At 42.9% G+C, this 23,119-nt stretch overlaps 1 protein-coding gene across 1 annotated transcript in view; it reads right to left on the reverse strand.

Moving 5' to 3' along the window:
* Positions 1-23,119, reverse strand: part of LOC122789862 (U2 snRNP-associated SURP motif-containing protein-like) — a 1,539,784-nt gene that overhangs the window by 772,609 nt on the left and 744,056 nt on the right. The window contains exons 11-12 of the mRNA XM_044057296.1: positions 20,020-20,063; positions 18,292-18,396 (exon numbers count right to left, since the gene is read on the reverse strand). Of these exons, the coding sequence (XP_043913231.1) occupies positions 18,292-18,396; positions 20,020-20,063 (149 nt within the window). The remainder of the gene's footprint in view (positions 1-18,291; positions 18,397-20,019; positions 20,064-23,119) is intronic.

Consider the following 23,119-nt stretch of genomic DNA (forward strand, 5'->3'; position numbering starts at 1 on the left):
CTATGTGGAACTAGGAGGAGCCAGGATGCCCTGCAAGACTGCAGTGGCAAAGCCTGTTCTAGTTTTGGAGTATAGTGGTAGGTGGTAGTGCTTGGAGAAGGTATGCACAGAACTCCAAGTGGCTGCTTCCAAAATATCTTTGGTAGGAACTCCTCTGAGGAAGGCTGCAGAGGTAACTGTGGCCCTTGTGGAGTGAGATCTGATGCCTGTAGGTACAGTTTTGTCATGAAAGGAATAGCAAAAGCGTATGCAGTGGGATATCCATTTTGAGATTGTCTGTTTCGAAATTGGCTTTCCTTGAGCTCCTACAGCATAGGACACAAAGAGCTGTTCTGATTTTCTGAAAGGTTTTGTTCTGTCCAGATAACGTAGTTGTCTGTGGATGTCCAAGGAATGTAGTAATCTCTCCCCTTTGTTTTGAGGATTAGGATAAAAGGTAGGTAGGTGTATGGCCTGATTCAAAGCTACCCTGGATACCACTTTAGGCATAAAGGACGGGTTGGTTCATAAGGAAACTCTGTCCTGATGGAAGATGATAAATGGTTGCACAGCCATGAGAGCTTGTAGTTCTGAAACTCTACGAGCTGAGGTAATAGCAAGAAGGAGAGCTGTTTTCCAGGACAAATATTGCAAATCTGATGAGGCAGCTGGCTCAAAGGGAGGCAAGGTCAGTTTTTCCAGAATGAAATTAAGATCCCAAGTAGGTATTGGTTGTTTCCTTGGGGGTCTTAGATTCTTAGCCCATCTGAGGAACTGTCTTAAGAGAGGGTGAGAGAATAAGTGTGGATCAGTGTTGTATTCTACAGAAATGGCTGAGGCATGGATTTTGATGGAGGAGAATGAAAGTCACTGCTTAGCAGCTCAGCTAAATACTGTAGTATTTGAGGTAAATTCAGTTTTCCAGGATCCTGGCCCTTTTTCTCATTCCAGACACAAAACCGTTTCCATTTTGCGGAGTAAGCTTTTCTAGTTGACGGCCTTCTGGCCTCCAAAATGACATCCTGCACCTCCTTGGAGAGTAGGGTCTGTTGTGATGCTAAGGAATCTTCCATGCGGCTAGATTGAGTGTTTTTAGCTGGCTGTGAAAAGTTTTGAAGCTGTGCTGAGTCAGAAGAGGCATTAGAGGCAGGGTCCATGGTGGGGAATGCGTCGGGCTCCTCAGGAGTGGGTACCAGTGTTGTCTTAGCCAGTCCGGAGCAATGAGAATCATCTTTGGTCTGTCTGCTCTGGTTTTCAATAGAACTTTGGGCAGCAGAGGAAGAGGTGGGAAGGCATAAACTGTCATTGATGTCCAACTGAAAGAAAGAGCGTCCACTCTCCAGGCTTTTGAATGGAAAATCCTTGAGCAGAATTTTGTCAACTGGTGATTTTTGTGGGAGGCAAAGAGATCTATGTCTGGCCTTCCCCATTCTTGGATTATTTCTGTAAAAACTTTTGGATGCAATTTTCATGTGTGTGGATCTGTCATATTCCTGCTTAGGTTGTCTGCCAGCGTGTTTTCCTTGCCTGGCAAGTGCTGTGCTTGTAGTTCGATTTGCAAGTCCATGGCCATGTTCCAAAGTGACACGGCCAGTCTGCATAGGGGGTATGAATGTGTTCCTCCCTGTTTATGTACCACATAACTGTGGTGTTGTCCGTTCTTATCAATAGTTGACCTGGTTGTAGAAAGTCCTTGAAAGCTATAATAGAATTTATTACTGCTAGCATTTCCTTCTGATTGATGTGAAGGTGCTTTTCTTTTTGGGACCATTTGCCCTGAATGCACCGATATGTCATGTGCGCCCCCCAGGCATAGTCCGAGGCATCTGTTGTGATGACTTGATTTGCTTGAGGCTTGCTGAATGGAAGACCTGTGTTTGTTTGGCATGCTTGAGCCCACCACAGAAATTCCTTTTGCAGACATGGAATTAGTGGTATTATTGTATCCAAACTGTGGCTGTGTTGAGACCATATGTTTTTTGAGGTACCATTGAAGTTTCCTCATATACAGCTTTGCACATGGGATTAGTAAGATGCAAGATGCCATGAATCCCAGAGCCTGCAGGATTTTCCTTGCAGTCACCCTGGTGCAATTTGCTAGTGCTCTGAAGTATTGAGTTATTGCCCCTGCTTCTCTGGCGTGAGGTAGGCCATCTGGGTGTTTGTGTCCAAGTTGGCACCCAGGAAAATTTTCTTCCGAGAGGGTATTAGCCTTGATTTCTTTTTGTTGACTGTGTATTCCAGACAGTTCAACAACATTATTACATAAGCCAGATGTTTCAGAAGAATGTGCTTGCTGTCCGCTTGGATCAGGCAGTCATCCAAATAGGGGTATACTTGTATCCCTTGAAGTCTGCAGTAGGCAATTACTGATGCCAGGCATTTCGTGAATACTCTGGGCGCAGTAGATAAGCCAAAGGGCAATGCAGAGAATTGATAATGGGTTGAACCTGCAAGAAATCTGAGGTACTTTCTGCAATTTTGTCTGATTGGGACATGCAGGTATGCCTCCTTGAGGTCCAATGTTACCAGCCAAGACTCCTTGCCCAGCATGGGAAGAAGTTGCTGTAGAGTTAACATCTTGAATTTTGGTACGAGTAGAAACGTGTTTAGGATGGATAGGTCCAAAATAGGTCTCCAATCTTTTCCCTTCCTTGGTACCAGAAATAGCCTGGAATAAAAACCTTGACCTTGTTCATGCGTAGGTACCTCTTGAATAGCTTTCATGTCTATGAGATCTGTAATTTGCCTTTGTGCCTCTGCCCGTTGATTGTGTGGCAGGTTTGGCATGCCTCTCATTTTTGGAAGGGTGTGAAAATGGAATCTTTAGCCTCTGTTTATAATGTCCAGGATCCATTTGTCTTTTGTGACAATATGCCAATTTTTTGAAAATAATGCCAGCTTTCCTCCTAAGGGGGCTGCCATTTGAGTCTTGCTTGGCATGCAAAGGGGAAAGTCATTGGGTTTGCTTTCTGAATGATTGCGATTTATCCTCACCACCTCTTTGTGTAGGAGATTGCCACTGTCTGCCTCTAAACGATCCTTGGGATTGTCCTCTGCCCCTCAGGCGTCTGTATCTGCCTCTTTGGGGTCTGTCCGTGGCTGGAAAGGACCAATTTTTGGAAGGCCAATTTCTACTGAAACGTGGGGGTTGTACCTGTAGAAAATCTTTCACAGTTTGCATCGATTTAGCCTTTTCCTCCATTTTCCTTAATACCTCCTCAGCATTAGCACCAAATAGTACATCCTTTTGAAGAGGGGCATCTAGTAATTTAGCTTTGACATGATCAGGCAAGGTTTGTTCCTTGAGCCAGGCATGTCTACGTATGACTGATCCTGTAACAGCAGCTCTACATGAGGCCTCTAGAGCATCAAAACCACATTGTAAGGTATGCTTAACCCACTTGTTCTGCACTATGCATCAAATCCGGCAACTCCTTCAAGTCTGGTTGTTCAGGTTGTGACATTTTACTTTTCAATTGTGATAACAAAAACTGTTGGTATTTTAGTATATGGAACTGACAGTTTAAGGCCCTCATGGTTAAGGTAGCCGAGGTATATACCTTTTTCCCCACCTTTCTAAGGATCTGGAATCTCTCTCGGAAGGTAATGGATTTTTAGCAGTGGAGGCCTTAACTCCCTTGGGGCCCTGTGAGATGGTTTCTGGGTCAGCAGCATGGCTTTTGTGTAGAAATTGGTGTGAGTCAGGAACCCTGTAGTACCCGTCAGGCTTAACTGGGGCTGGAGGCAGAGAGTCCGGGTTAAGGCAGGCCTCCAAGTAAACATCATCTAGGATGTCCAAGACAGGCGGTATAGCCAGAGGCCTGTGCTGAGGTAGCAAGAGAAATTCCCTAAGCCTTTTCTTGGAAACTGAATAATCTTGGCCTTCCCAGTGGAAGTGTTCCCTTAAGGTATTCAAAGTTTCCCCAAATGAGTAATCCTCTGGGGGGGATACAGAAGGCATGGACTGCTCCGCATCAGAGTCTTCAAAAGGAGAGTAAGAATGTTCCTGATCCTCAGAGTGCTCTGAAATAATGGAGCCCTGAACAGAGGAGGGGGATTCTTCCTCCACTCTGGGCCTTTTGTCCGGAGGGGGTTGAGAACCCCTGATAAGAGTAATTAAATCCTCAGCCATTTTAAGCATCTGTTTTTTAGGCATGGGGCCTGGAGATGGGCCCTGTGTAGCTTGTCTCAGAGTGCATGGCTGCTTTAGACTTAGTGAAAGCCTTGATGGAGGAAGAAGAGGAAGGTCTGAAGACACCTTGAGTGGAGGTAGACCTGTCCACATTTTGAGGTTCAACGCCAAGAGTGGCTTCGGTATCTGTAGTCGGGGTGTGGGCCGAGGAGCCTGCGACCGCGGGCAAAGGAGACACTGCCAAAAAAGTGTCGTCGGTAGACAGGGGCTGTGTAGGCGCCTCGCTGAGAACCGGACCACGTGTAGTCGGCTTTGGCGTGGTGTCGGTAGAGGCCGCGGACCTCGTATGTCGGTCCTTATCTTTGCGTTTTTTAGACAAAACCGGAGTCGGAGTATCCGACGACATAATATAGTTAAATGTTTTTCAAAAATAATGCTGGGCGAACTCCGCCCGACGCTTAATGGTGTGTTTGTTGAATGTAGCAGAAAAGCGACAGACCGAGACATCGTGGTCTGGGCCTAAACAAGGTATACAGAGGGAATGGAAATCCTTATGCGGTATTTGCTTCCCACAAGAAATACAATTATTAACTTTGTCTGACATCGGTCTGAGGCAAGAAAAGTTTCCCCAACGGGGTACTTAGCTTTCAAGAAGACTTCGGTTTCAAAATTTTCGTAATTTCAGGAGCTGGTCGACCGGCACTCGTGAACTGCTTCTGCTTCGGGCAAGAAAGACTGAAGAAAATGGCGTCTGTTCGTTCCTTTATACCCCTGTTGCACTGACGTCAGGGAAGAAGTGATGACAACCGACGGCCTGACCTAGACTTTGGAATTCGGCCGCCCAAGGACCCGCTTGATGGCAGGAGACCCCATCTGTTATGACTGCAGCTGTATGCACGATGAACATCAAGTACAAAGCTGTTAATACATAAAATACATACATGAAGTTCTATCATCAAAATGTTTTTTTTATTTTCAGAATGGTGTGTAGCAAAGTGCGAGACAGGAAAGGGAGACTAGGTGGGTTTATGACAACAGCAAGTCTTGGAGTTAAGTGGAAAAGTTTTTAGTTCATTTTTAAACTGGGTGTAGTGGGTAATGGATCGTAGGCTAAGGGGGAGATTGTTCCAGGCATTGGTGACAGTACGTTTATAGAGTATTTTCCCAATGGATTTGTTTGGTTGATATATGTCTAGTAGCTGTTGGTTTGATGTGCGGAGGGTCCGGGATGGAGTATAGGTGGAGACGAAGGGTGAGAGAGATGGACAGAAAGAGGGTTTGTAGAGAATAGAGTGTAGTATTTGAAATTGAGACAGAAGCAGTTGTTGGGGGAGTTCTAGCCACTGGAGAGAGTTTAATGCAATACAATGGTGTGTTGTATGGTGACTTGGTGATGACTCTAGCTATTTTGTGATAGGTTTGTTGTAGTTTACTCAGGGTGGTGACTTGTATGTTGGTGAGAATAGGGGCAGCGTACAGGAGGGAGGGGAGAAGTTGTGCCTGTCCAAGTGTTAGTCTAGCCTCTGGGGTGAGAAATTTTTTGTTTTGATAAAGTAGACCTAGTTTTTGATGTGTTTTCTTTACGTATTCGAGTAAGTGGAGGTTGAATTGCAGTTTGTCATCTACTATGACTCCAAGTAGTTTTGTACTGGTATCAGGTTGAATAGTTGTGTTGTTAGAGGATGTGATGATAAACGATTTATGATGGGCAAGAGATCAGGGAAGGAAGAGCAGGAGCTTAGTCTTTTTAGGGTTTAGAATCAATTGGTTGTCAGATAGCCATTGCTCAGTGGAAAGGAAGGCTTGTTGGGTTAAGGTAAGGAGCTTGGAAATGTTGTTGGAGATAGGTATGGGTGGAGTCATTGACATATGGTATGAGGGAAGACTCTTTGTAGGAGGTAGACAGGTCATTGGTGAATACGTTAAACAGGAGGGGACCTAAGATGGAGCCTTGGGGTACACCAGTGCAGGTAGGAAGGAAGGGGGAGATGGATGAGAGCCATCTGACGGATTGTTGTCTTCCGGCTAGGTAGCTGTTGAATCATGCTAGGGAGGATGTGGATAGGTGTAGGTTTGAGAGTTTGGATAGTAGTAAAGGATGAGAAACAGTATCGAAAGCCTTTGAGAGGTCGAGGAAGAGACAAGCTTATTATTATCCATTGCCTCTGTAATAGTGTGAGTGAAGGAAAGGAGGGCAGTGGTAGTACTGTGGTTGGGACGGAATCCATGTTGGGTGGGGGTGAGTAGTTTATGTTTGATAAGGTGGTTAAGAAGCTGTGTGTGAATAAATTTTTCTAGTATCTTAGAGAGGAGGGGTAGAATGGCAATGGGTCGGTAGTCTGTGGGGTCAGTTGTGTTCCCTCCTTTGTGTAATGGTAGAGTGAAGGAAGATTTCCACAGAGTAGGAACAGTTGATTCAAGAATTGATCTGTTTATTAGTATAGAGACAGGGTAGGCAATAGAATAAGGAAGGTAGGTGGTAGTTTGTCTGTGGAGACAGAACAGGGTTTGAGTTAAAGAAGTAAAGATTTAATATCAGAGGTAGAAATGGGCTGAAAGGAGAAGTGAGTTGAGGTTTGAGTGTTGGGTGCTGTAGGTTGTGAAGTTAAGTTTGGTTTAGTGGGTATGAGATTCTGGATGGTATCAATAAAAATGTTTGTTTAGGAAGGTAGCGGTTTCTTCAGGAGATGAGTATAGGTAAGGGGAGGGGTTAGAAGGTCTGCCTGGATAGAGGATTTTGTTCAGTGTAGACCAGTATTTACGAGGGTTAGACGAGTTGCTTAGCTGTGCAGAGGTGTAGTAGGATTTTTTATCTAATGTAGTATGTTTTTTTGATAGGTTTCTTAGTTGTCTATATTTGTGAAGGAGGGGGAGTTGTTTTGTTTTAATCCAGGCTTTCCAGGCACTGTCCCGCTGCTTCATTAGTAACTGTTTCTTTAGATAGCCATGGAGCAAAATTAGATTTAATTCTGATTTTCCTAGAAGGAGCTAGGGAGTCTAGAGTATTCAGAAATTTGTTAAACATACCTACAGCATCTAGTGGGATTTGTTTTAGTATGGTCCAGTCTATACTAGAGAGATTAGAGTTGAAATGAGTGGAATTGAATTTGGACAGTTTCCGACGGTCTCTAGTTAGGTGTGGTTTTGGTGCTGGAGAGTAGTATCTTAAGATAGAGGTAGGGAGATGGTCACTGAGGGAGTCCGGTATGGTGGTAGGATTATGGTAGTGGTGGGGAGAGTTGGTAAGAATCCAGTCAATTGTAGTACTTGATGATGATGTTTTGTGGAAGCGAGTGGGGGATGAGATCATTTGGTGGAAGCCAAATAGGTGGATAATGAGTTGAGGTTAGTCAGTAATGAGTTTTGACCAGTCAATATTGACATCACCTAGTATAAGGGTTTCATATGGTATATTTTGGGAGAACCAGGATAGAATGTTTTCAAGGATAGGTAAATTGTTACCTGGAGGAAGATGGATGGTAGCAACAGCAAATTTCTTTTGAAGGTTCAAATGGCAGTTTAGTATTATAACTTCTGCTGGGTAGAAGTTAGGTATAGGTGAGGGATAAGGTGAGATATTTAGGCTTTTTGAGTATAATATGGCTACCCCACCTCCCTTTTTACTAAGTCTGCCTGTGCAAAATATACTACAGCCAGGTGGAAGTATTTCACTGTCAGAGATTTGTAGCTTTAGCAAAGTTTCTGATAGGGAGAGAATGTGTGGGGTAGTATAAGCCATCCAACTGTGGAACTCAGTGACTTTGTTAGGCTCTGAATATTTAGTGAAAGAATAGGTAGGTTTTGTGATGGGGTTAGGTTCTGAACATGCTGTTGTGGATGGGGAGGGGTCAGGTAAGTATGAGTGGGAGTTGGGCCTGGGTTGGGATGGAGGTCTCCAGAGCAGAGTAGGTTTTTTCTAAGAGTAGAAAGTGTGGCAGTATGAAGTTGGAGTTTGTATAGCAATTACTTAGTTTTATAGGTAGGTATATGGACTTGGAGGATGGAGTGTTTAAACAGACATATGGTTAAAGGGGTAAACAGAGCTGGGGAGATAGTACAAGTTATAGGAAGGATGTTTTAATATGTGGAGGTAGGAGAGCATAAGGGTGGATTTTGAAAGTGGGAGTGGTAGGTGGTCATGGAGGATAGTATGAAGAGGAGTGTTGTGGGAATAAGAAGGTAATGCATATTGAAGAGACTTTGATATGATGGACCAGTAGGGGGAGCCATTAAATGGTATTAGGTAAGACAGTGAAGATTGACAGAATTTGTGGGTAGGAGTGGTTATGTTTATGTTTATTTTACCACTAAAATGGATACCATATTCATTGGAATTTAAATATTCCACAAATTCATACCATTTTCGGGTGTCCCCTGTCCAAATGACCCAGCAGTCATTCAGATATCTACGCCATATTTTAAGATTCTCCATAAATTTGTTACTGCTACTATAAATTATTTGACATTCAAAAAAGCCCATGAAAAGGTCCGCATATATGGGTGCAAATGTTGCACCCATCGCTGTGCCCTTTATCTGTAAGTACCATGCCTTATTATATGTGAAGGCATTGTGCTCTAATACCAATTTCAATAAAGTTAGCAAAAATTCCATCTCCACCTCATCATATCTACCACACATCCCCATCCAATGTTTAAATGCTCTTATACCTGCCTCATGGGGGATGCTGGTGTACAAAGCACGCACATCTGGAATGCCCATATATGTATCTTTGGATATCTATAAATCACTCATCAAAAATTGATCTGTGTCTTTTAAACAGGCTGTAACATGTACCAACAGAGGTTTAAGTTTACCTTCCAAATACTTCGACAATGGTTCTATCAAAGAACCACGTCCCGCCACTATTGGACGCCCTGGGGGGGAAATCACTTGCTTATGGATTTTGGGTACCAGGTAAAAATACTGAGAGCTGGGGTCATCAACCCTCAATTGCCTCAGTGATCACTCTACCATAAACTGCCTGTTTTAATACATCTATCTATTCTTTAAAGCCTCTAGTAGGATCCGTAGGGGGGCTACAATAGGATGTGGCATAGCTAAGATGTTTCTCCATTTCATTATAATCAGTTATACTCCACACTACCGTAGCACCCCCTTTATCTGCTCTAGTAATAATCAAATTAGTTTGTTGCAAATTCTTGAGGGCTATTTTTTCTCCCTTCATCAAATTATGTGTACCATGTTTAAACACATCATTTTGATTTATTTGTAACTCATGTGTTTCTTGATCTATACATACACACACACACACACACACACACACACACACACATATATATATATATATATATATATATATATATATATATATATATACACATATATATATACACATATATATATATACACATATATATACACATATATATATATATATATATATATATATATATATACACATATATATATTTATATATATATATATATATATGAATCGATGTTGATCCACCGAAATTACATTTAAACGACACGTAAACCCTCAAACTCACTTTTGTGAAAGTGCATTATGTTGAAAATGCACTTTCGTGAAACACAAAATAGTGGAAAAAAAAAAAACAAACGCACCAAAAAAAAAAAAAACACACACACACACACCACTAAGTCACTTTGATGCGGGGGGGGAGCCACCACTCCCTACTTAAATATACTATCTCTGAGATCGCACTACAGTGGGGAAAAGGATATATTCCCTTATCCCCATTGTAACGCAATTCGGGGAATCTCCCTCTGTTGATGAAGTGTACTTTCGACAAACAGGAGATCTATATATATATATATATATATATATATATATATATATATATATATATATATATATATATATATACACACACACACATTGATTATATTTATATCACACAGACATTTACAGCTGCAAGGATATGCTATAATAATATTTTTTCAAGAAGCAGTTTACTATGTCAAAACTTTGATGGAAAATGGAATTATGCTTAGCAGAACTTTATGGATAAGATGTAGCCATTATGACTGAGATGGCTTACGCTTCAAAGATAGCAGCATATCGTTACATAGAAAGGCATGAAAACATTAGAAGAAGCCAGTGAAAATAGTTGCAGGAAAGGGTATATATCTAGATGTACATCTACATTTATGTATCACCTCTCTCATTCTCATATATATATATATATATATATATATATATATATATATATATATATATATATATATATATATATACACACACACATATATATATATATATATATATACACACACACATACACACACGTGTGCGTGTCTACATATATCTTGAGAGAGTGTAAACACAAACATACAGATGTATTTATGTACATTGTGTGTGAACACATTTTACAAGTAATATAATGTCAAAAACGTATAAACTCCACAGTAGTTAGCCACGGCACTGAACTTTTGGAACCACAGTTCAATAAAAACAAATCAAGAGCACAAACCAAAGCAGTGGTTCACCACTTCATTAAATCATAGTTCAATAGAGAGAATGCTGTAAAAGACTCCACTGAAGCGGACTTCTGCAAACAGTCCAAGTTTAATAAAAGTTAGCGCTTTCACCTTACAGGCTTCATCAGACATCAAGTAACAACTCTAACTCATCAACTTAAATAATGCTTGAACCATGCCCATAGGTTAAAACACTTGTGACATCACATAAAAGACGGTCAATGAACTATAACCAAATATACCAACGGCCATATTAAAAGCCCATCCACACGAAAATGCAATGTATAAAATTTAGAAGTTATGTACTCACCATAACGTTCCATCTGAGTAGGTGTATTCATTTGTCTGCAACCTGTGGGTTATGGATCCGATATCGGATCCGAACCGGCATGGTTTACCAGCTATGGATCCGAGCTCTCAGCTCTTCCCCTCACCCATAATGCCCTGCTCTCCCTACATGACCTCAGATTGAGTTTGCCAACAGCATCAACACCCTGAAAAGGGTAACACATAATATGCAGGAAACTGAAAAAGGCCAGGGGGATAGGAGGGCGGGATGGTTGCAGACAAATGAATACACCTACTCAGATGGAACGTTATGGTGAGTACATAACTTCTAAATCTGAAGTAGGAGATTCATTTGTCTGCAACCTGTGGGACAGAGTCCCCAGCTACCTGAATCTTGGGCGGCCATCATGGAAGGATATTCCGGAGCACCGCGGAGCCAAAGGATGCTCTACCCCTAGATGTAAGATCCAACTTGTAGTGGGAAATAAAGGTATGAGATGAAGCCCAAGTGGCTGCTGCACAAATCATCTAGAAGAATCCTAGCCTTAAAGGAGGCCGAGGTAGAGACTGACCGGGTTGAATGGGCATGTACACCCTCCGGTGCGGGCTTTCCAGAAGCTTGATAAGCCAATAAGATGCACTGTGAAATTCAGCGAGATAATGAGACTTTAGAAATTGGCTTGCCCAAATGAAATTTAGCAAAGGAAATAAACAACTGGTCGGATTGCCTATGACCAGCCGCCCTGTTTAGATAAAATCTAAGTTGCCTGTGAACATCTAAGGAATGAAGCTTGTATTCACCCTTGTTTTGATATTTAGGAAAGAAAACAGGGAGGTTAATGGATTGATTAATGTTTGCTTCAGAAGCTACCTTAGGAAGAAAGGACGGGTTGGTCCTGAGGTATACACGGTCCGGATGAAAGACCAAGTAAGGAGGTTTGGCTGATAATGCTTGAAGTTCTGAGACTCTCTTGGCTGAGGTAATGGCTACTAAAAAAAGCCGTCTTGAAAGATAAAAATTTCAGATCTACCGTAGCCGCCGGTTCGAAGGGGGGAGCGGTCAAGGCCTGGAGGACCAAAGAAAGGTCCCAAGGAGGAACCACTTGCTTTACCGGGGGCCTGAGAAGGAAAGTACCTTTTAGGAAAATCTGACACAATTTGGCAGACATCAGTGGACTGGAGTCATGACCAATATGATAATGAGAAATTGCCGCAAGTTGTACTTTGACCGTGGAACTGCTGGCATCATCATTAAAAAGAGTGGTTAAGAAGTCAAGCACCAGAGGAAGGGAAACTGTGAAGGGGTTTAGGCTTTGCCGCTCCGCCCACAAGGAGAACCATTTCCACTTACTGCGGTAGACCTGGATGGTTTATGAGCCGCCACCAGGATGGCCTTAACAGGGGACGAAATACCGGGAGTCCTGATCAGGAGTGGAACTGGAGCAGCCAAGCGGTCAGCTTCAGGTTGTCCAGGTTCGGGGGTGATAAGCGGGATGGATGAGATCAGTAAATAGAACCTGATCTCTCCACGACGTTTTTTTTGGGATGGATGAGATATCAGATCCGGAATGGGATCTAGAATCCAAGGAGGATTCACTGAGTGAGACCTTAGGAAATGGAACCAGATCTGTCGAGGCCAAAATGGAGCAATGAGAATCATTCTGCACCCCAACCGAGAGGCTTTCTGAAGAACTTGGAGCATCAGAGGCAAGGGGGGATAAGCATAAAGAAGACCGGGTGGCCAAGCATGCACCAGAGCGTCTCTTGGGGTACCTCCGGGAGGAGGTATTAGAGCGAAAAAACTGTCGCACTTGGTGTTTGAGGGAGACGCAAAAAGATCGCAACAAGGAGTTCCCCACCGTGCGAAGATGCGTTCCGCTACCTGAGTATTGAGAGACCACTCGTAAGGGGTGAGAATGGTGCGACTGAGTTTGTCCGCCAGGATGTTGGACCGACCCGGAATATGCGTTGCTATGACAAAGCGGTTGGTGGAGATTGCCCATTCCCACACTCTCATGGCTTCTCGACAAAGAGGGTAAGACCTGGTTCCTCCTTGTTTGTTGATATACCAGACAACAGACATGTTGTCCGATTGAATCGCAATTCTTCCCAAGGGAAGAAAGGCCTGAAGTGCTAGCAACGCTAAGAGCACTGCTCTCATCTCTAGAACGTTGATATGCAGTGAGGTCTCTGAATCGTTCCACGTGCCTTGGACCATCCGGCCTGCAAAATGCCCCCCCCACCCGAGGCAGGAGGCATCCGTGGTCACCGTGGCGAGAGGGGGAGAAGAACAAAAGGGGCGGCCTCCGTGGAGATCTGGAGAGTGTAGCCACCACAGGAGGGACCGCTTGCAAGCCTTGCTGATCACAATGGGATGATGCATAGGAAGAGCAAGATACGACTACTGAACTAGGAGTGTCCATTGAAGGATGCGCATATTGAACCTGGCGAGAGGAAGAAGCGCTATCGCTGCCGCCATGGACCCTAGGGCCCTCAGGACCAACTCCGCCGGAACTGAGCTTGAGTGGAGAATGGCCTGCACCTGGAGCTGCAGATTTTGAATTCTGTCCACAGTGAGGAAGGCTCTTAATCTCCTCGTGTCTAACCTGGCACCTATAAAATCTATGAACTGCTTGGGTGCTAGGTTGGATTTTTCTGCGTTTATTGTGATGCCCAGACGGGGAGCAAGATGGAGAAAGGTGTCTCGCGCCAATAGTAGTAGATGCCTTGTTGGGGCGGTGAGAAGCCAGTCGTCCAGGTAGGGAAAGACCTGCACCCCCTGAAGCCTCAGGTGGGCCGCTACCACTGCTAATACTTTGGTGAACACCCTGGGGGCTGTGGTGAGACCAAAGGGAAGGACCCGGAATTGGTAGTGACTGGCTCCCAGCCGGAAGCGGAGAAACCTCCTGGAGCGCCTGTCCATTAGTATATGGTAGTACGCATCCTTGAGGTCTATGGAGCACATCCAGTGATTTTCTCCCAGAAGGGGGAGAATAGACTGCAACGTAACCATTCGGAATTTCTCTTTGGGGACTGTCAGGTTCAAGAGTGAAAGGTCTAAAATTGGTCTTGGATCCCCCGTCTTTTGGCACTAAAAAGAACCTGGAGTAGAACCCTGATCCGATCTGGTCTGGGGGGACGGGCTGGATGGCTCTTTTCTTTAGCAGACAGCCAATTTCTGCCAAAGCGGCCTCCCACTGACCGGGTGGAACGTCGGGGAGGGACTTCAATTTTGGCATGTGACGAAACGGGATACGGTATCCTCTGGATATGATTTGGAGGACCCAGCGGTCTGTTGTTATGGACTCCCATGTCGCTAGGTGCTCCGAAAAACGTCCCCCGACTGCCTCCAGAGTGGAGCAGTCGGGCAACCCTTCAGGGCTGCTGCGCGGGCCGTTCAGAGAAGGGTTCTCTGGACCCGAAGTTCCTGGGAGCCCCTCTGCCCCTGGGGCGGCATCCTCCCTGTCCTCCTCTGCCACGGAAGGACTGGTTGTCCGGAGCAGGCTGGGATTGCTGCGACTTCCGGAACCACATCATCTTCTGACCCTTTTTGGTTCCTAGAATAGGGCCTCTGGGGTACAGAGAAGCGGATTCCGACAGCAGACAGCGTCTTCCCGTCCTTTTCGCTCTGGGTCAAAGTATCGCAAACAGTTTTGCCAAAGAGGGCAGAACCATCGAAAGGGGCGTTCGCAAATGACGCCTTGAAGGGCTCCGTGAAATCGCAATGACGGAGCCAGGCCTGACGTCTGGTAACTAGGCCTGCCCCTGCGGCTCTAGCGGCACCTTTCGTAGCATGGGACAGTAGCCGCATAGAGGTATTCGTGACGGACCTGAGAGTGGCCATACGGGTGGAGTGCAGCACTTTGTCCTCCTCCGACATGGACTCTGGGGGGGATGCAGCGTATTCTTTTATAAGATCGCGCTGCATCCTAATCACATGCGCCAGGTAGTTCAGCGCCCTCACTGAGAAGGTCGCTGAACTAAACATCCGCTTCCCCAAGCGGTCCATCATCCGAGACTCCTTGCTCGGGGGATGGACTGAGGGACTCTCCTGAGCAAGTTCCCTCTTGGTGGCAGCCGCCGTCAACATGGCATCTACCGGAGGCCCCTTACTCCAATGGGCACGGTCAGCCAGGGGACTGAGAATATGGTCGGGCCTTTTCGGGACTGGCTCCACGGTGTCCGGTTCCTTCCACGCCCTGGTGGTAATGAGGTCCACCAAGGGGTCGGCAGGAGGGGGCACCCAAGAGGTAGACGGGCCCGCTTCAAATGCCTCCAAGAACACGGAAGACTTGGGGGCAGACCACCCCCCCCCCTTATGCGGAGCATTTCCATGATGTCTCCAAATGAGACATCCTCAGGGGGTGATCTTGGGGAGCCTTCCCCTTCCTCCAAGTCCGTGTCTTCTGTGAGAGACTCGGGGGAGTCAATGTGCCTCCTTTTGCACGTATGTTTGCGGGGAACATCCTCTGGGGGGCTGTCAGAGGACTCCTCGCAAACAGTGACCTGTTCCAAGGGAACAACTTGGGGCAAAGGAGCGGGTGTCCCAAAGGCCGGATGGTGGAAGCCTGACCCAGTACAGATGGAGCGCGGGACGGAGCCGAAGCAAGTGCCGGGGGTCCGAAGACCCTCAACAGGGCCCTCTCCACTACATCAAACGCCGAAGGGGAGCCGACCCCGACCAAAGGATCCGACAATCGGCTCCCCCTCGGATCCGAGGAGTGGATCGGAGCTGGTGCCGAAGCGCTTGGATCCGAGGGGACAGTGCGCTCCGACACAGACGGCGCCGAAGGAGCACTGATCCCCCCGGATCCAAAGCTCGGATCCAGGCTCCGAGAGGTCGGATCCGAAGCACTCGAGGGCAGGGTCGGATCCGAAGTACCGAGTACTATCAGCGCTGACCCACCCCCGGCTCCGAAGCTGCTCGGCTCCAACTGCTCCGAACCCGGGTAGCGGGTCGGAGAAGGAGCAATAGGTTTAAAGAAAGGGGTCGAGCTCCCCCCCAGAGGTGGGGGAGGCAAGAGCACTCACATCTGCATCTGGGCATGGATGAACCTTCTCATCATCCGGTCCAGATCAGCATCTGACAAGCTATAGGTCGATCTCGACGAGGCTACCGAGGTAGGCCTTGAGTGCCTCCTGGATAGCCTCGACGGAGATCGGGTCTCCTCCTCCTCAGGTCCCGGTGAAAAGCACACGGGTGACCGGAGCCGAGGAGGGGGAGAACCAGCAGCCAAGGAGGCCGGAGGAGAAGCCCGCTTGGCAGGCGGGGCCGAAACAGAGGTCTCGGCCCGCCGCTTATGGTGCTTCTCCCTCCGGTCCTTCTTTCTAGCTTCCCTCTCCTCCGAACCACTACAGGAAGGTTGAGTCCCGGGAGGAGGAGGGGGAGCCGGAGAGGAGGCAACCGCAGAAACGGTTCCCCCCGAAGGAGCGGAGGCCGGAGCCGAGTCCGGGGGCAAGAGTCCCGCCAGGACCAGCTTAGACCTCCACTCCTTCAATGCCCTGGGGTTGAACCCTGCACAAATGGAACACCCCGAAGTGAGGTGTTCAACCCCAAGGCATCGAACGCACCGAGTGTGGCCATCAGCAGGGGAAAGCTTATGGCCACACTCAGAGCACTTAGAAAAAACAGCTTTAGGTTGTTCTGACATCCTAAGAGCTAAAAAGTTACTTAAACTAAAGGAAAAAAGTAAAAGTAACTAAACACACACAACAGGCCCAAACATACACTACGCTACCAGCGAGGGGAGGGAAACCAAGTAAAATAATTATTAAAACACTAAACAAGTATAACTATCAAGTAGGGAATCCTAAACTTTCACTCAACTTTCAAAAAACAATTAAATTTAATACTATAAGAACTTTGTAAAACCACTTAGCTGAAGAGCTCAAGAACACCAATCTGGTCACCAGCGCGGCAAACTAGATCTGAGGTCATGTAGGGAGAGCAGGGCATTATGGGTGAGGGGAGGAGCTGAGAGCTCGGATCCATAGCTGGTAAACCATGCCGGTTCGGATCCGATATCGGATCCATAACCCACAGGTTGCAGACAAATGAATCTCCTACTTCAGATCATATATATAATATACATATGTGTGTGTATATACATATATATATATATATATATATATATATATATATATATATATATATATATAAACATACAATTATACTATAAAAACATAACAGAATATATCTAAAAATCAATATATCTTGTAAGGCATTTTATGTCAGCAAGACTAATAGGAGACTGTGTGAACATATAAGGGAGCATGTTTACCACATACGCATTGGATCTGAATCCAGTGCTTTAGCTAATCATCATAGGTCTAGTGGTCCCATGCACACCTTTGTTTTTTTTAGTCTTGCAACTTATTAGGTCTAATCCACGGGGAGGTGACATTGGTAATTATACGGAGGAATGTGAATTAAGGTGGATTATCAGGTTTAGTGCTGATATTTCCCCTGGACTTAACGATATGGTACCACTTAAACCTATTTTAAGGGGTAGGGGACTAGCCATTAATAGGAGCGGGATCAACACTGTAAGGAATGTTCAGTTATGAGCTTTGTGAGGTTAGTAGTTTTAGCAGGCATTTCGTGATATATTGATTTTTAGATATATTCTATTATGTTTTTATAGTATAATTGTATGTTTTTATATATATATATATATATATATATATATATATATATATATATATATATACATATATATATACACATACATACAAACACATACATATGTATATTATATATATGTTTTTTATACATTGCATTTTCATGTGGATGGGCTTTTAATATGGCCGTTGGTATATTTGCTTATAGTTCATTGACCGTCTTTTATGTGATGTCACAAGTGTTTTAACCTATGGGCATGGTTCAAGCATTATTTAAGTTGATGAGTTAGAGTTGTTACTTGATGTCTGATGAAGCCTGTAATGTGAAAGCGCTAACTTTTATTAAACTTGGACTGTTTGCAGGAGTCCGCATCAGTGGAGACTTTTACAGCATTCTCTCTATTGAACTGTGATTTAAATGAAGTGGTGAACCATTGCTTTGGTTTGTGCTCGTGATTTGTTTTTGTTGAACTGTGGTTCCAAAAGTTCAGTGCCGTGGCTAACTACTGTGGATTTTATACGTTTTTGAAATTATATTACTTGATCGATACACCACAGGAGTTTTTGCCTTTTGGTGGTGCTCTTTGGCATTTACATTTTACAAGTAGATTTTTACACACACTAGTAATGGTTTGATGATTTATAAACAGCACTCACTGTCAAGTGAAGTGTATCACAATCCAAAGCCAACTACAAAGAAACTACAGTATCCTACCATTCGGGGATTCAGCTAAAATGGTAACAACTATTAATTAGCCTACATTTTTTCCCACTCTAAATATAGAATTAAGTTATATTTTCTTACCTGAACATTGGATTGTTTAATTCTCTGTTCATAATTATTGCTTCGAACATGGGCCCTTCGTGCACCACAAATTCAACCATTCGATGTATCAAGCACAAGAGATTTCTGTAAAAATGTATATTGGTAAAATTACTACAGATATACTGACTCCATATGATGTCATTCAGATCTTCAATTTTCTATATCTATATATCACCCTTCAGTGCTACGCAAAAACTGATTACACACAGTGGGCCTAGCTTTGACAAGGATACTGAGCACAGTCAACAGTGATGCTGTTCTACTAACTTGCTAATGTGCTATAGCATATTAAATACAATACGCAGTGTTTCAAAATCAGAAAAGTTACTTCATCCCACAGAAAATATTGTCAGCAGCTAATCTACATTACTTACTACTATCAGCTACTACTGGCTTTAAGGTGCTGTACCCAAAGACCTCACTTTGGGGGCAAAATACTGGCTCTTAACCCACTAATTTCTTTACTATTAACATATTACACTAACTCAAATCACATTTACAGAACTAATGCATGCAAAATATTCTACACATCTAAAAATGGCATGCACTTCAACAGCTTATAAAGCTCACATCAAGCAAACTGACACAGCAACACTCGTTTTCACCATTCAAATTTTAAACACATCAAATGAATTAAAGTTATATAACTTTCAATTCAAAATGCCCAACTATCGCCACCATTGTCCCACCTGGTGTAAAAATATATTACAATGAGTAAGCATCTGTTAAGTACACCCTAAATGAACTTGGAACTTCACTATTCATATACTTCATGAATGCTTCTAACAGCATGTTTCTGGCTATCTCAAGGACAAAAACATATATACATACATCTATATGATAAAAATCTATATATATATATATATATATATATATATATATATATATATATATATATATATATAGAGAGATATATATATATATATATATATATATAGATATATATATAGATATATATATATAAGGAAACTCATCAGGGGAAAAGTCTGTCAGCTGCATGTCGTTAGTGCAGCATACTACGCCAGAGATACAGGCAATGACAACTATAAAGTATTACCTGGAATAAATATAGACTGATTAGAGTATTACCTGGAATTAAACACAGGCTGGTTATAACTAATAATTTTAGAGTATTTATGATGATTAATGCAAACCCAAACCATAGCTCTGTTTCCATGTCTTCCTCTGAATCCAAGAACTCTCAGAAGTTCAACCAAGAAAAAAGTTCCACTCCATTTCATCAGGTCTGCTACCATTCAGGTTGCATCTTCAGTTCCTTCTTTCTTCATTCCGTTTGTAAAAGGTATGTACAAGGCACACACTATCTGAGATTCTGCATTCTAATTTGGTACTATTACGTGCCAGGAGTCCCCAATCCTCTGAGCAAGCTAAAATATCATTAGCCTTATCTTGAAATAAAGAAATGATAACAACAATAGCTCAACATAAGACATGCATGAAGAAACCCTAATTCAACAATAAAGATTTAAAAAAGCAATTGTAATGTTAACAAGTAGTTTTATTTATGATGCTTCATTTTCTTAACATTTAAGTATCAGCTTTTATTGCTCGTAGGAATGGGGAACACCCTATTGGCACGTAAACGCTTTGCACATTATTTCCAAAAGTTCTAGTGTATCAACTGTACATCATTAAAAATAGTGCTGTCGTAGTAGCAGTAGTAGTAAGAATGAACTTAAAGTGTACCTTTCTGTTGGGATAACCACTTTGACTACGGCTTCGGACAGAATCTGCACATGAAGTCACATCAAATAGTAAAAATATAAAAAGATGAGAAATTCACTTATAAACACTGCAGGGCATACAGCATCAAGATGACTATATAACAAATTTTCAAATACAAAACAAAAAAAGCTTAAACAACTCAATTTATTTCAACTGCATTGTCATGTCGTGTATAAACTTCCTCACTTTGGCCTAAGGATTTGCATTATGAAAAACAGGTCAGTTCTCTAAATGAATATGCTGGGTAGCTAAAAAATATTAGCTTTAAAATGCTATATGCAAGATGCAGACATTACTGTTAATACATTCTGAAAAGTACTACACAGATGTACTGAAAACTGACAAGACGGTATAAGTAACCGATGGCCAAAAAAAATGTCATTACGGTCTGTACTTTCCCAAAACCAGCAATCCATTACTATGGCCCTCTTTGGATTGTAGATCAAAATATGAAGCTTTTCTTAAAGGTTTAAACCACATTTCTTTATCTTACAAGTTTATGAGAAACTCAATATTTTAAACATATTATGAATATGTCAGGTTAAAATTACAGCAGGCACTGAATGCAGACTATGCACGAGCTACAGATGCTCTTAAAAATAACTTATTGAAATGCAGGACCACAAAGAGGTGCAATTTTAGTAGCCAATCTACTCTTTAAAGTGTAAAGTGGAATTTGGAACTGTTTTTGCAATACAATATGCTCTACACCTTAATCTTTCACCAAACAGCTGGCACATCAATGGTTAATATCTTTCAGACAATCATTCACATTACATCTGCTCCAATATCATAAAAATACAAATCTAGCAAAAAACAAAACAAAACAAAGAACAAAATCATGCTGCTTGATTTACATGACAAAATTGTCTCATGGTAAAAAAGGGGAGGGGGGCAATGTTCAAACTAAATACTGTCCCACAGAGCTGCACTCTTCACAATACTATCAATGCAAAACTGCAACAGAAAAAACATAAATCAGTAAGATATACTGAAACATAAGTACTTTAAAAGCCAATGCTGGTTTAATAGATCTGTTCCACATTTTGTTAACAATTGCTCACTTCAGTACATACTGCAAAATACAACCAAACATGCAGATACTGAAGAAAGCAATATTTAAAAGTACGTTTAAGTATGCAAAACATAATTCAGGAATGTTCTTAAAACTTATAATATTAAAGACAGTGAAAATAATGTGGAAAAATGCAGCACCTGATATTTCATTCAAATAAGCTATGAAAAAATTCTGTATAGGTTTTATGCTCTCTACTACAAGAGACTTATGGAATTTCAGGACTGCTACTCCATTTCTCTTGACTCCTGCAAATGTTACAGTTCCCATTAAAAATGATTTCATCATTACCTCTAGGATTATATATGCACATTTAAATATGCCAACTATACATGATCCTATAATTTCTGCTGGATACTCACTGTACACATTAACCATTATTACTTCTGTAGGAAGGAGGGGTGGCTTTCTGGCATTAACCCTTTGTGGAAGTGAAAGGTATCAGCGAGGATTACCCATTGAAGGTCCCATCCTGCAGTACTGCCAGACACTTGCAAGGGACAGGTAAAAATAGAAAATCCTATAGCAGAAATATGACTCTGTCCTGGGACAGCTCAATCTCCTCATCAGCTCCAACAAAATCAGAGAAAGTTGGGGTGGGTGCAAAGTGGAGTAAACAGACCCAGTGACAGAGGCAGCACATCAGAATCAGCAGATTGTCAGCTGGATGGAGAAAAAAGTTGAGCAAATGCATCTTCAAGTCGCATACCATCTTCCCTCATTACAGACCACTTTTATAAGTATACACAAATCATTACTTGCATAAACTTCCAAAGCATCAAAAAACTTTCCTTCTTTACTCTCTAATCACATATGCAGGGGCTCCAGTCTCCCATAGCCTGTTATGAATTTTCGCTTACACCAGTATATCTGTATTTTAGGTTTCTATTTAGTATAATGTACAGTAAACTCTCAGTTAACCAGTACTCATGGAGAATAGTAGATGCTGGATAACTCTAGTTTCTGGTTGCTTGAGAGTTACTATTAAAATAGGCCTGACTAATATAGTACCCTATACTATTTGATTGGTTTGACTTGGTCTTAGGTTGGGGAGAGGGGGAATTTATTCCCATCTTCCTTTTTAAAACTCAAACTCTAAAAACATAAGGTATGTTTCTGCAGGGGGGACAAAGTTCAACACATGAAAGTTGCTGGAGTTCCATTTAAATGAGATAATGTATTGTTACCTGAATCAGGTAACAACCACTTTTTCTGCCCTTCTTCAAAGTGCTTCCACCATTGTTTTTGAATAGACAATACCCTCTAAACCAGAATTAGTAGTTCAAGGTTGCAGTGACAGTCTCTAAAGAAGCATCAGCACCACCCTACTCCTCTTACTGATTTCTATGTATGTACACTCAACCCATTTGTTATTTCAACAGCCTTGGCATACTGTCTTATCAATGGGCCAGTCTTGAGTTTGACTCCCAATTGCACAAGTATAAATTTAGTTGTTGGAAGAATGATGCAGTAACGCTGCAGGCAAACACTGCTCTACTCCATTTTTGTATCCTTCCATAGAGTTTCTAACCCTTTTAGAGTGTTTGAAAAGCATAAAACCTGTCCCTCAAACAAGCCACAGCCTTCCAGGCAATTCACAGATTACTACTCTTTCTTGCATTAACAGCACAATCTATTTGCAAAGAATTCTCAAACCAGTGTACAACTGCCCATCTCATTCACCATCTTTCCATTTAATTCACACCTCTTGTCAGCTCCATGGTGCACACAGGTAAAGCCCTGACCTTGACCCATATTACTAGGGATCTGTTAATGAGCTAGGGTGCTGAAGAAGCCAATAAGGAATTCTTGGAATGAACAGCTGGTGCTAGATCACCTGTCCTGGAGGGGAGGTGGTCTGGCTTACTGCAATGTTGGAATGGACTGAAGAGAAACAGCAATGGATGGCAGACTGCATAGAAAATGTGCAAGGAATGCACATGCACTCAGCGAAAGGCATAGCAGACCCTCAAACATGGACATCAC

Source organism: Protopterus annectens, chromosome 15.part0 (genome assembly GCF_019279795.1).
Source record: "Protopterus annectens isolate FY-2018-M chromosome 15.part0, PAN1.0, whole genome shotgun sequence".
In the NCBI taxonomy this organism is placed as follows: Eukaryota; Metazoa; Chordata; order Ceratodontiformes; family Protopteridae; genus Protopterus; species Protopterus annectens.